Source organism: Suillus fuscotomentosus, assembly GCF_016647785.1.
Source record: "Suillus fuscotomentosus strain FC203 chromosome Unknown F5891scaffold_250, whole genome shotgun sequence".
Taxonomy (NCBI): domain Eukaryota; kingdom Fungi; phylum Basidiomycota; class Agaricomycetes; order Boletales; family Suillaceae; genus Suillus; species Suillus fuscotomentosus.
Window position 1 is genome coordinate 4,324 of NW_024539762.1, and position 15,371 is coordinate 19,694.

Sequence of the window (15,371 nt, forward strand, 5' to 3'; positions counted from 1 at the left end):
CTTGTCTTCCAATACAGACTCAAGCAACACACTCTTGTTTCGAGAGATGGTATTCGTAGGGTATTGACGATGGACTTGATTGCGTGTTGATCCCCCAGACAAAAATACATCAACCCTATATAGATCATTTCATACTTGGACGGAGAACAGGTCACAAGATGCCTACCGCTCCAAGTCCGTAGCATCAGTTGTATGATTTTGGTACAGCTCCGCATACGATCCGCGTGATCTGCACCCTTGCCATAAGCATCTGTAATCGCAGAGAGAGCAATCTGGTATATAAAGTAAAATCATGAACCCTGAGAAGCTGAGAATAACAGCCTGCCCACCTCCAAGTCAGTTCCAAGATGCAAGTATGCGCGAGTTCGAGGGGAGTCGATGATGTGCAAGAATGTGGCTGCCAGTATGGGCCCGGCTTCGACTGGACCTTCCCCTAGAGCATGCAAAAGGAATCGAATGCCTCCAGATCGCGCCACGAGGTCAATGTCGATGAGAACTTCGATATGTTAATCAGATGCAGAAAAGATCACAATAAAACATGTTCACGCACTCATTTCAGCGAGGGTTTGCACACAAATGGGACGAAACGGATCTTCAGCATGCTCAGCTACTGCTACAAATGCTCGCATAATAGGTTCCGAAAGAGGAATCGTCTTTGTTCCGTTAACGCCGCGTCGATCTCGAGGTTCGGAAACGATGTCAACGATAGTACGAATGAGCTTGATGACTTGTTCCCTTTCTATGGCATGTTTATTATCTCGTGCTAAAGATCTATTCGAATAAATGTGAGATTCCTGTCGAGTAGGGCAAAGTAAATACAATACTTCACAATAAACCACTCTAGAGGCTGTTTATGCAGCTCCTCTGCTGAATCCGAGTCCACTAATGCATGCCTGACGAGCCGATAGGCAGCGGCTCGGCAACGCATAGAGCATCGATCAGATAGAGCAGGGATTATCCTGAAAACCGGCATCAATAAGTACCGATGAAGGCGCGTAAAACTCCCTACGCTTGAACAACCTCAGGTAGATTGACTTCGTAGCGGACGCGAAGACTGCGTTGGAGAATGCAAACAAATCGGTTCATTATATCTATCCTGGACCGGTCATTATCTGCTGCGGAAATACTGCTCGTGGATGACGGGGATGTTGCTGGAGGGGGTGATGTTATTGGACGTGAAAGCGAACTTAAGGATTTGATGCAAGCATTAGCCTGAGCCAGCGCTGTTCTGAAATCATCTACCCCGAATGTCAACTTACAAGTCAAAACTGATGATTTACAAACCTCTGTCCCTATCATCGCTGTCTGCCCTGAAACGAACCCCGACTGGAGGAGCCTGACCAGCGAATTTGCGTCGATTTACAGGAACTCCGTTCTTCCTGCGCCTGCCTCGGGATGTTTCTGGTGCGTTGTGTATCAGCTGTTTCAATACGAATTGCGAAGAAGACGCACCGAGTTCGATCTTCCTTGTCAGAGACTCGATTTCGCCCGTCGCCATCTCGAGCTCCGATTCCACTTGCAAACGCATTGTCTCCTGTGTAACGCACTGTAAATCAATCAAACGGTAATGTAATGGAACATACGTTCAAAGGCAATTTGAGAAACCTCTCAGCACCCTCTTTGATTCTATTTTCCCGCTCCAGTAATGCATTGAGGGTATCGAGCTGGTGGATAAATAAGCGCTTGCTACTGGCCAGCCTGAGATTGAAACAGAACAAAGAAAAGATCTACCTGATTATCATAGTCTCTGTTCGTCCCTTCGGAGTCATGGAGCTGGTTCGTTGTCTCTAAGGCAGTAGACTGGGAAGATGATGAAACATTAGCTGGATGTGATGTACCAGAGTTCTCCTGATCGATGCTAGTGGGCATCAACGCCTGCTGTGGACAGTGGTGATATATAGATGATTGCTGCAGGTTCTAGAGTACTGCTTGGCAGCCGCGAATGGCACTAACGGTGATTTGGTCGGGGTCTTTTAGATCTAAACCTTGTTTGTCAAGTCTTCTCTTACGACTCCGATTACCTAGCTAGTGTAGAAGTCCGACACTCTTTTCCTTCGCCCCATACCCCATGGCTCACATAGTGGTGCAAGCTCCAGTCAACTATGAGGTCATTATCTACAAATTGAAGTCGTTGGCAGGATTAATCCAGTACTGGCTTAATGATTCGGCAAATCGGTGATGCCCCGGGGGCCGGCAGTCACATCAGCCAGCATCCGAAAATCTACTCGTATGTACCTCAACGCGCGCGATCTCAACGAGTGTGATCTATGCATGCTTAAGCTCTCTCGAGCACGGTTCAAAACTTGAATTTGCAGCGACGTTATATATCGACTGTTAGCTTGTGCGGCCCTGATGTCATGAAGACTATGCGGACACCGACGGATAGGTATGATATAAATGCCATGACACTGCCCTTATCTTGCACGTCACCCGATACGCCCTATGCAACCTTGACTCGGAGAAATAGCGCGTCGTAGCGGCGTTCTCGTGCGGCTTGCTCGAAGATCGGGATGTGTGTTTTGTGAAGTCGTTGACCTGACTTGACACACTCGATCTATCCTCTTCCATAGCCTCAAAATTACCCATGCCTCGGTAGGACTTCGCTCGCTTTCCATCGTAGTAGAAGTACTCTCCCGGTGCCTCTGTGGTACCCACAAGAAGCTCTCCCATCATGACAGCGCTCGCACCAAAGGCGGGTGTCTTGACAATATGCCCCACATTGCCGATACCACCGTCTGCGATCACAGGAAGACCAGACTTGGACGTAAACCAAACACAGCAGTAGCCTCCTCGATGTTCGGGAACGTTTGCTCGATCCACTCAATCATGTCGATCTGAAAACTGGAGTTGATCAAGGATGATCATATCAAGACCAGCCTGGACAAGGAATTCGAGACGGGCTTTGTCGCTAGGTCGTGGGTCGACAACCGTGGCGGCATACAGTTGCTCGCTGCGGTCCTTACTGGCTAGAGGGTAATTTTGGTTTTCGAGGAGAAAATGAGACGACCCTGTTCGTCGATGATGAAAAGTTTCCCCCTGTTGGAGACACGGAGGATTTGGTTGGCTTCTGTTAGTGTAACGCCTTGAAGTGCAGTAACAAGGAACGTGGTCATAACCTTGCGAAGGAGTTTTTCAGGAGTCCATAGCACTACTCATGAAAAGAGTCCTGAGAATAACATTCCGGGCTATTTTGGTCTCCATAATGACATCGGAAGCAGGAAGATCGATCTTTCCAAGGAGCATAAGGAAGTGATTACATGTGAGACCACCATGGATGCGAGAGTCCATAAGATCCTTGACTGAGAAGCTATCTGATCGTTTGTAAGTTGCAAGAATGAGTAACAGTCTCTGAGGAAGAGCGCCCACCATTTTTACTTCGGTCACTAATTCGTATCATCGGCAAATTCCGAAGTACTGTAGAATTAAGGTTTAAGCCACATTGGCCCAGTTCTCGATCCTAAACTTACAAGCCCGCGCTCGACAACATCCTCAAGGCTCAAAAATGGGTGCGCCGTCATCGTCTGTATTCACTAGGATGCTCACCGTCTTGAAACAGTCCGCTACGCCGCCGCCGCTCTCGCCACCAATCCCGAAAAAAGTCTGTCTTGCACCTTGATATCAGACCCAACACTCATAACTGTTTGGTCCTTGTTCAGCCGCCCGCGCTCGGGGCGAGTACCTTCGCACGCACTTCAAGAACATGAGGGAAGTTGCTGCAGCCCTCACAGGTCAGTGTCCAAGTCATGGTGATGATGATACCTATAAACCTCATGATCGATTCAGGCTTGAAGCTGACCAAGGCATACACCTATCTATCTGATGTCTCGGACCATAAGCAAGTTATCCCTTTCCGTCGGTTTGCCGGTGGTGTCGGACGGGCCAGCCAAGCCAAGCAATTTAAGGCAACCCAGGGTGCGTCTCGTGACATAAAACGAGTGAACTACGGAGATTTGACCTTGACGATATACTATAGGTCGTTGGCCCGAGAAATCCGTCAAGTTCATCACTCGCCTCCTCAAAAATGCAGAGTCGAATGCAGACGCAAAGAGCCTAGAGCTCGAGGACCTCTACATCAAGAACATCGGCGTTCAGCAAGCACCTGTACGTGCATCTCACTCTAAATTTCAGTCAATATCGTAATCTTGTTCACACCTCGTAGAAAACTCGCCGCCGCACGTACCGTGCACACGGTCGTATCAACCCTTATCAAGGCCACCCATGCCACGTCGAGATCATTCTGGGGGTTTCGGCTGAGGAGGTCGAGCGGAGCAAGGACAAGGACGCTGTCGGCGTATCATCCTTGTCATCGTTGAACCGGAGACAGGTTGCCAGAAGGAGAATCGAAGCTGCACGCGCTTAATGTAATTCTCACACATTCGACACGGCTGGTGATGCGACGATATGCGACAGCACAAAGGCCATGTTTTGTATGCACCTATGCATATGTTATGACACCACACAATCTCATCCGAATCGCATTCAAAACCGTTATTTTCAACAAGAGAACGAGCGTTTATAAACACCTAAACAAATACAGTGCGACAACAGGAAAGGTAATGAGTGGACGTGTTTATACGTGTACGTGATCAATGAAAGCAACCGAAGCAAAGGAATGTGAGTGGACTGAAATATGAGCCAGTCAACAAAACGAACGAAAAGCAGCAAAGCATCGACAAGAAAAATGTACAAAGCAGACTAATGTGTACAGACTGGATCATAAACTCGTCAATAAAAGATCAAGACGAGAAGTGGGTAGTCGACAAGAAAATGAATGATGTTGTTACGAATAGATACTGCATTTCCGGTTTATCTTCTTCCCTAGACGCTGGCTTGAGAGGGTCGTGAGCTCATGGACGTCTAAGGCAGAACGCAAAAATTTACCTTTTGTCATAAAAGATGTCCTCCCATTCCACTTCTGGGCGACTGAGGTAAGAGCAGACGACCTCCTCCATCCACTGGCAGACGTAATCCACACGCTGGATGCAATAGGGTGTATGACATCTCTCCATGTCTGTCGCAATGTCAGTACGGACTAAGAGGCACGAATAACAATCATACCTCTGATAGCTCGCGTGAGAGGGCGGTAACGCCTTAGGTTGATGAGCTTATGTCCTGGCGCATTTGGGTGGTCTACACATTCCTCGTTACCACACTGGCGCTTCACGTCACCTATGAAAAGAACTGCATGAAGGTATCGTTAGAGGCACAAAGTCAAGTCATCAGTGTCTTTAAACGTACCAAGAGTGGGCAGAGTGGGTCCACGGCTACTTTGGATCGCGTCTTTGTAGGCCTTCATGCGATTTGTGTGGCTAAAAAAGAGACGTAGAGCGAGTAGAATCTCTTCGTGCCTGGCACCGATGTTCTGTGAAGTAAGGTGAGTGAGAAACAACGTCATAATCTTGAGTGCATACCGATAAAGAGCCAACCAAACTCTGTCTGTCACACGCGGAAAACAATGCCCAAGAAGCAGCGTAGTTTCCGATGGTGTGGCATTCCTGCGAGTAAAAGGATGCGTCAGCTCAGGCTATAATTGTATGACAAAAGACTAACTTGTGCCCACTCCAAGACAAACTGAACCTTCTGGATACGATCCTCCATCGACTGCGCAGACACGATGACGTCCAGTGCCCAAAGGTGAAGAGCCTTCTCAAAGGAAGCGTAGGTGGTCACCTTCGTGCTAGCGTCATTGGAAACGCCATAAGTGGACTTTCCAGTTGCTTCTTCCACCCAAAAGCGTGCAGCATCCTCAGGCTGGAAGTCCCGGTACTTCTCCCACAAGAGGGCGGTGAGTTGATGAGCCAGGAGCTCCATTCCTTGCGGAGAAGCGAAGTTGGACAACTTGATGTTCGCAAACTCCCCCTTAACCATCGCCTTCTTGCCGCGAGGCTCCCATAAACTACAGAGCTCTTCAGCTGGTGAAGAGCCTTGGATGAGTTGAACCGTCTTCTCGAGGCGACGTCCGTTGTGTTCTTTAGCGCACGCAGCATTGTGCAAGGTGTCGATAAGTTTCGAAGAAACACTGCGGGGGAGATCTCGAGAGAGATCAGAGAATGCGAATTGCAGGAGAGGCGCGAAGACCTCCTGGTCTTCTGAGTGACGCCAATGAAGATCGACCCATTGGTTAAGCAGGCGAGCTACACGCATCTTGACGTGCATGGACTGAATGTGAGCTTGGTCGGGAGACAAGCAACCAGGTAACTTCTCCTTGTATCGCTCTATGAAAGCCTCGAGAACGAGTGCTGGAGTCGAAAAGTAGCGGAAGCAGAGAAAAAAGACATCTGACAGCTCCAGGTCATCATCAGAGACTGCCGATGTCAGATACCTGACAAGGCCCTTCAATGAAGCAAGCTGAAGCACTCCATTCTTGTCTAGGAAGAGTTCCGTGCTGTCATCCGGGTGAGGGAACGATTTCTCCAGCTTGTCATCAAATAGCTCGGGAAAGAGGGCAATCGAGTTCCTGATATTCGCAGTCGCGCGAGCATGCCCTGTGCAAGTTGTGAGTTTCTCGACAGATGCCGCTTTGTCCGCCTTTGCAGATGACTGGGAGATTTTGCGGCGCAAGTTGACTGAAAGTGGTCCAAGAATGGCAGCCAGTCCCCGTTTCGTGTGTTTAATCGCCAGGGGTTTCGCAAGAGAACCTAGTTCGTCCGCCTCTTCAACACATGTCCTGTCCGTCGATGATCCTTCACTAGACTGGTGGGTATCCCCTGACAGCAAAGAATTTCGGCGAGGTCCATTGATGTGGTCGCTATCTTCTTCCGCTTCTATCTCCTCTTCACATTCTTCGGGAGTATCAGGAAGGGGCTTCAGTTGACGCATCTCGAGCTCGGCAACTTGCATGAGCCTTTTCAGGCTAGACATTATAGCGTCCAAATATCCAAGAGTCTCCCAAATGAATTGTCTCCTACAAACCAGTTCAAAGCCCTTGTTGTCGAGGAGCGGCTGGATATGGCTCATAAAGAGGAGCTTGTAGTGCCGGACTCCGGATTCAGCGTTCCTGTAGCCTGAAGCATGCCGAACGTCTTCGGGGAGTTGAGACATGGAGCGCAAAATCGTAGTCAAACCATGCAAAAAGGTTGGGGTCAAAGAACGGATTGATTCGATGTCCTGTGCGTCTGCGGCTTCGTGGAAAAGTCTGACGGGATCGAGGATCGCTGGGAACGTCTTTTGGATGTCGAACTGTGGGACATTGAGGGACAATATACAAGTCGACGACACAGCGCTGTTGTCACTGCTAGTACTGATGTCCGACTTCTGCGTAAGAGATTCTCTAGGGCCATGTGCGATGACTTCTGGTTCTGGTTCGAGCCGAGGAGCTGCTTTCCGCCTGATAGTGCGAGACTTCGAGAGATTGGTGGTTATTGTGCTGGCCATTGAGACGATACAGGTATCAACGCGAATAATGAGCGAGAGCTGATGTTTTAAGATAACATCAGGTTTTATGGCCAAGCTTTGGACACCCATTGTTTAGCTGTGGAAGTTGTGGGCTTGGGTTTTGATCCACAAGTTGTGTGTGTCGGCTTTGGCACGAGGGGGTGTGTCCACATGGCCCGCAGGACAGTGCAACAATTTGTGTCCACAGTCAAAGCCACAAAAATTCTCGCATTGTTGTACTTTGCGAAAGGCTGATTATGGTATCATACACCTTGAGCTCGAGCTTTCAAGCAGAAATCTTTCGAACGTGGTGATATCAGACGTTACATTTTCATTCCAATACGACGTACCGGTAACAACTTTAGGATGATCTAGCTGGCAAAAACGACATCTGGGGCCATCATTCCACGTGTATAACGTACTAAATCCTATGAAGGTTAGTTCCCCGGTTACATGGGCTTATCAGTGCGCGCTCTACTTATTATAAGTTGGATTTGATGATGGTGATGATGATGGAATTGAATGCAACTGAACGTGACAAAGCACCACCCAAGTTAGCAAAGCGTAACCGGTTGTATTACAATCACATGTGAAAGTAAAGCTAGGAGCCCACTGAGCGCCGAGCGCTGAGCAACCACTGAGGCCTGTCTGGGGGTGTGCCGCGACCGCCCGCCAGATTCGAGCGGAGTTTGTAGCTGACCCCGCCCTCATCTTGGTCGACAATGCTCGCCGCCTGCCGCCCACCTTCTTTCCCGCCGACCACCCTGCCTGACTGCTGTGTTCCCACTGCCACCCTCCTGACACAGCTTGTCCATGCTGGTGGTGACGATCCAAGCTGACGTCCCGATTGGAAATAAAACTCCGCTCGAATCTAGCCGGGCAGTTGGCACACCCCCAGACAGGGCCCAGACAAGAGTCTACGTAGACTAGACTTTCCATTATCCGGACGTCCTCAATCACATGCCGGTGACCTGTCAAAGGACCGAGCAATGACCGAGCGCCGCGTAGTATATGTAGTCTCGATTCTTTTACCATTATCCTCACTGCTTGTCACATTTAGTTTATTTGCCCAGCTCGCAGACCTTTGTTCTTCACGTTTACACCCGCTTCATATTATCATACCAGGCTCACTGTTACCTAGTGCCTCTCAACGGAGTCAACATAGACCTAGTGCACCAAGAGCATTCAAGAACACAATCCAGACAGAATGATTAGAACTGCATTGACTGAACTTCTGGGCATCCGTGTGTAAGTTAATGCACGTCTGCTGTTTAGAAGACATACATTTACGTCTTGTCCCGTTGTCGACAGGCCAGTAGTGCAAGGGGGTATGCAATGGTAAACTTCGTCTGCACCGTCGAAGTTCTCTCAAGAATGATCTGATTGTTGTGCGCAGGGTCGGAAAACCTCCACTTCCTGCAGCCGTGTCGAACGCGGGAGGTCTTGGTGTGTAATATTACTCGCTTCCTAGCTATATCCGCTAAATCTGTTGTAGGGGTCATCACTGCACTTACACAACCGAATCCCGAAGCTTTACGCACTGTGATTCGTGAAACCCGCGCAGCAACTGACAAGCCCTTTGGCGTCAATATCACGATTCTGCCCTCGATTAACCCACCAGATTATGAAGGTTTCGCGCGTGTAGCTGTAGAGGAAGGCGTCAAGATATTTGAAACAGCAGGAAACAGTCGTGCGTAGTCTCATTCTCATCAGTTACAATGATTCTGACACAACTCATAGCGGGAAAGCTCATCCAGTTCTTTAAGTCACATGGATGCATTGTGATACATAAGTGCACCACGATTCGACACGCCAAGGTTCGCTCCCCGTTTAATCAGACTAAGATGTATTTTTCATATGCTAAAGCGGGTCATGTAGTCCGCAGAACGACTGGGCGTTGACGTTCTGAGTATCGACGGTTTCGAATGTGAGTCCCTCATCTACTTGTTTGAATTTGATTGTGACAGTGTTGTTAGGTGCTGGTCACCCTGGAGAGGAGGACATTGGTGGCCTTGTTCTGGTGCGCTTTATCACCGGTTATGATTATCATTATATAGTGACAATTTACAGCTTGCAAGAGCCGCTCAAGAACTCAAAATACCATACATCGCATCGGGCGGAATTGCAGATGGCCGTGGGTTGGCTGCTTGTCTCGCACTTGGTGCCGCTGTGAGTACTGTAGCTCCCATACCATAATCTTATTGATCACCTGTACGTGCAGGGAGTGAACATGGGCACACGATTCATGTGCACAGTCGAGAGGTACGGCAGTTGCACTATAACTTAATATTTACTCACTCACGCTATCCAGCCCTATCCACCACAACATCAAAGAGAAAATTGTCGCCTCCACCGAATATGATACCACTCACATATTCCGTACCTTGAACAACACCTCACGCGTTTTCAAGAATGTAGTCTCCCAGCAAGTCGTTGCTATCGAGCGGCGGCCAGGCGGGGCCAAGTTTGAAGACGTCCGTGACCTTGTCTCGGGCGCACGAGGCAAAGTTGTATTCGAGAACGGTGATGCCGACTATGGGATTTGGACTGCAGGTCTTGTACTTGGCTTGATCAAGGATATCCCAACGTGCGAAGAGCTCTTATCGCGCATGGAGAAGGAGGCAGAAGAGATTATCGACGGGATGGCCAAGCTAGTCAAGGCGAAGGCTAAGTTGTAATGCTGTATACCTAGTTATCGTGATATCCCTTGCTGTTTGTTTTTCGTAAGTAGGCAACCAAATTTAATGTGTGGATGGAGCGTCTCGACAGATTTGTCAACGTTTCAATCCTTATCGAATCACAGGCGATGATACTCTGACGGTACAGGAGGCAGTGCCACTCCTGAAAACCCATTTTCTGACGGTGCCAATATTGTCACTTCAGTCCAATTCCACCACGACCAGTACCTACATTTATTATCGACTCAAAAGATGCGACTGGAGCAAGTGGGCGACAGATTTCTAGCCTTGTTACTGTCATATACTGATCAGTCCTCTAGCATATAACACTCCCGAGGACAGGTTCTGGTCACAGCGACCACCGTCTTCAATAGCCTATCCCCCTCAAATAACTCACCCCATAATGCATGAGCGTGTCATGTATTTCGGTCCTGACACTGTAGTGGGTAGCCCGACCGTGCGCGTGAACGTCCGATCTCCGCGTGCTTCTGGCACCAGTAAGTACACATGTTAATGTGATATAAACTCTGTATTGTATTGTACTACTAGCATTCCGTTGATACGGTGGTTCCTAGCCGCACATGAGTCTACTAAACGCTTGAAGAGTATTATAGCTTGAAGCAGCTGGAAATGTGTTTAGTGACCGCATGTTGACAGTTCTGTATCAAAGATTGATTTAGGGGCCTGCCTTAAACTTGATGGTTCTTAGAATGCGATGCAGCTTGTTAGTGCGATTCATTGGCAGAAAATAGGAGAGAGCCGGAGTCGAGAACTGGCGCGTCAGCGGCGCTACGATCAAGTTAGGAGCTATTAATATCTTTTTCAAGTTGGGTGTCATTGTTCTTCAAATTCGAGGCCGCTATCGGCATTTTCTTGCCAGTCTTGCAGAAATATAAGTATCTGGTTAGAAATAGACGCCCCCATCAACACACTCAATAATTCACCATATCACCAGCCTCATACCGTCGCTTCATGTTTTCCCTCTGGAAATACTTCTTCTGGAAATTATTCAAGTTTTTTTTGTCACTTCACCAGCTTCAGAACAGGGCAGCCCGGTATCACCAGAAACTGTGGGTAAGCGCTACTCATTGTCGCTGTCATTGAGGACACGATGTTCTTACCCTAGTTCAACACTGACATCACACAGCACGATTCCTGGCTCAGGATAGTCCACATGAACTAGTGATGGACAGGTCCGGTTCGGTCCGGTTCTCAGGCAAATTCTGAGAACCACGAACCTGACCATAGGTTCGGTTCTCCCAGTGAGCAGAACCATGGACTGGACCATCGGTTCGGTCCAATAATGGTCTGGTTCTGGTTCAGCGAGGGTTCAAACCGAGAACCAAACCATCCAAAATAATGAAAATTTCATCAAGAAAAATCATATAAACGAAACATGCCTGACAACAGAAGTACCAATACTAAATGCTACTACTAGTACTAGACCAGTTCACCATCCTCGTCATCTGTGTTGTCATGGAGTGCAGCAATCAATGAATCCAGATGTTGCTTGGCATCACTAGTGGCAGAGATGTGGCCATTGCGGTATGCACTCTTCAACAGTTGCAAGTTCTCGAATACATCCTTGTTGAGACGGTTCCGTCATTTTGTTCCTGTTAGTCCACCACTTGAAAAGGCACGCTCCAATGCTGTGCTACTACCCTGGATGGCTAAATAATCTCGGGCCATGTGTGAAAGTGTCGGAAATTGTGACTGATGGTGCTGTATGAAGTTAATGTAAATGAACTCGCAATGATGAGAAAAAAGACTTACACCCCACCAACCCACAACATCCTCTGTCTGCTCAAGCGGACTCTGGAGGTATGCAGTAAGTTCAGCACGAGGCCTAAGCTGGGTGCGATCAGATGCTTGACGTGCTTGTACAGCAGCAAGGACCCAGGAATGGCCATATTGCGCTTGCCCAGGTGGTGCTTGTTCGACGTCTGCATCCACAGGAGCTGAGACGGGGGCAATAGTATAGTACTCGTCAAACTATTGAAACATGTCAGCAAATATTGGCTTCAATGGTCAACAAATATTAAACATACCACTCGTTCGAGATCTTTGAGACCGACTTTGAAGGATTCCGTATCCCATTGATGCTCGGAATAGGCAACCTTGACATTAGGATCGAGTGCTAGACAAATAAAGTATGCATTAATAGCTTTTGTTTTGTCATACCACTTTGCAACATTGTTCAATCCCTTGAGAATAGCATCGCGGACTTGTGAGAATCGAGGAAGGGCTGCCATATTTTCCCAGGACTTCTGCAAAAACTCGAGGACTGGAATTGTCCGCCAGACAGAAGGATTGGATGAACTGGAAAATGTTTGTGTGGCGCTCGCTGGTTCCTGTGCAAGTATTAGTAATAAGTACAGCTGGTAGAACTAGATACACATACCTGAAGAACTTTGTGCACCAATTTCAATTTCTCCCAGTCCTTTTTGTCAAGATGAAAGTCCGCATAACATTTGCCTTTGAGGCCAGGGACTTCCTCGCTGTCGTCCACGAGCTCGACAAAAAGATTGACACCCTATAAAGAACAATGAGCTCATGGACGTGCAACATATGAGAGACATACCTTTTGAAGTAACAACATGCGGGTGATAAAACTGTGCATGGACGCCCACCGAGTCCGTATCCATTGTGTAAGCTCCAGAACAGGGACATCTGCTTGTTTACACAACTGTGCAAAGAATGCGGGGGCCTGAGGTGATGCACGGATCTATAAACAATAGTTAGTAGAATGTATTGTCAGATGGAAGTCAACGAACCTGTTTCACAAGCACAAGAGCCTTACCAATTGAGTCACCGACTCCAAATTCATTATCCTTGTCATCATCCTCTTCACATTCATCCGCTCCCTCCGCTCCCTCATAATCAATCCCGACATCTAAAGCATCAAAATCAATATCCGAGCATTTAACTGCCGCCTTGATTTTCTTTAGAAGTGTGCAGCTGGATGTTGGTGAGACAGCCATGAGAAAATGTCCCGCAGCAAGGTTGATAGTGTGTTCCATGCATCTTTGGTATTGAGTGAGTGATAAATGCACCAAATGACGAGGCAAAATCATACCTGATGTGACCTTCTACTGGATCCCACCTCTGCACATCAGACTCGGACTTCTTGTTGGTGTTGATAGTGTCGGCAAACACCGCGAGGCATGTGTCGTTACTGGCAGCGTTATCACACGAGAACCAACCAACCTTTTTGCGGAGACCATAGCGGTCAACAGTTCGTGTGAGCAAGTTGGCCATATTGGCTCCTGAATGCCGTCCTTCCATTGGAGCAAAGGCAAGTTGTTCGGTTTGGAGTTTCCAGGCGTTAGGACGTTCAGGTGGTGCATGTATATAATGACCAGTTACCAAAAGAAAAGGGTCACCAGGATCCGAAGTCCAAGCATCGAAGGTGAATGAGACTTTGCCAGGTATATCCTGCACCACACTGTCAGGACTCAGGGCTCGTGAAATAATACAAGTACATACCTTGAGAATTTCCTTGACGTGCACTTCAGTAGCTTTGGCTTTCTTGATGATTTCCTCGCGAAGGGCCTTTCGGTGCGGAATATCCTTGTCAGACAAGGTTGGTCGGACGTATGTCAGCAAGTGCCAAAATGGTCCCTTGTCCACCAGTTGGAATGCCTGTATGATTTAGCTAGTCGCGTGTCATGATTTGAACGATGAACAATTGAATTACCTTGTCTTCGCATACAACCAGCTCGACAATGTAGTCGAGAAGACTGCTGGTAGTGAAAACGGGTGCCCGAGGCTGATGAACTACAATGCCATCAAGACTTTTTTGACTGAATTACACAATGAGTATGTAGTAAGTAGATTACAGAATAAACTTACCTTTGGAGAGTCCCATCACGCTTTGGACATGCTCATGTGTGCATAGGGATTTGCAGATTCTTGCAGCGTGCTTGATAAACAGCAAAGTGGTCAGGATGCCTACAACACCGCTCCATCAGCAATAGTACTTAGTCAGCAAAGATATGGCACCCGCCTAGCGATATGGGTACGAAGTGTTGACATACCTCCTTTGAAGAAGCAATGGTGAGCTGGGACACCATTCTTTCTACAGAACCAAGTCAGGTAAGTAAAGGCAATATTAGTATGATTGTTAAAACTCACTCGCAGATGGTGCAAACATGTCCAGACTCGGACCCGTCATCCTTTTTGATGAAGATGGTGCGAACGTCTGCAGTACGTTCGCTTTTGAGACGAGTCTTGCCTGCCTCACGATCCGCATCCCCCATAGCCTTAGTTTGTGCATACAAAGCCTCCGCACCATCCTCTGCCGCACCATCCTCTGTGCACTCTGCATCATCTTCACCATCCAAATCGCCTGCATCATCACTAGAAGCACTGGAAGCTGGAATTACCTTGCGTGCAACTCGCCGGCTGGTCCCTGGACCACTGTCCACAGCCTTTCGCTTGCTCCGGGCTGAACTCGATGAGGCAACATTGTCAGGGTCGACAATTTTCATCGAAGGTCTTGGTGCTCGAGTGCTACGTCGAGCACCAGTAAAGAAATGGTGCACTGGGGCAGTAGATTTTTCGGTGGTGCGACCAGGGGCAGGTAGAGGGCACTCGTCATCTGGGTTGTTGTGCCACACAATTTCGGATGCATCTTTGAGATTGCCGTCAGCGCCAACAGCACACTGGTCAGTCATGATTGTGGGCGGGAAACTGTGGTCAAGCTCACCATAGAACTCATGCCCTCCAGCTTTAAGCCGGCGCCATGATTATTGATTGAAAAAATGTCAGTTTGTTTGATAAATGACCTTGAAACATTGATTGAGGATCTGAAGTGTTGTCGTCAAGGCATCGGAGTCGCAGATGAGTCCATGATATCAACAATCTGTCAAAGTAAGTGCAGATCACTTGATCTATTCTTACTAATTCAAAGACTTACTACTAACAGTTCAAACAAGTTCGAACCGGTTCTGAACCAGTTCTGTAAGTCTGCATCGTCCTCGAACTGAGGACTGGACCAATGGTCCGGTTCCACCTGTTGCCCGAACCTTGAACTGGACACTGGTCAGGTTCGGAAAGGTTCAGGTTCGAACCGCGGTTCAGAACCGGACCTGGCCACCACTAACATGAACCACTGGGCGAAGACAAAGACTGTGTTTATTTTGATTCTAACTCATATGTTGGGTCATTGACTATAAATTTCGACTCGAATAATGCAACTGGAGCGAGTGGGTGACACATTTCTGGCCTTGTTACTGTCGTATGCTGATCAGTCCTCTAGGATACAATGCTCCCCTATTCCTCTCAAATAACTCGCCCCAGGAAGTGGGAGCGCATCAC

General features: G+C 48.1%; 1 protein-coding gene across 1 annotated transcript; it reads right to left on the minus strand.

The window, feature by feature from the left end:
* Nucleotides 1-13,936: 13,936 nt before the first annotated feature.
* F5891DRAFT_988803 (uncharacterized protein) lies at nt 13,937-14,728 on the minus strand (the record flags this gene model as incomplete). Its single annotated transcript, XM_041378028.1, has 2 exons — nt 13,937-14,003; nt 14,187-14,728. 2 exons carry the CDS (start codon nt 14,726-14,728, stop codon nt 13,937-13,939), a joined length of 609 nt encoding a protein of 202 aa, XP_041216665.1.
* Nucleotides 14,729-15,371: the final 643 nt, after the last annotated feature.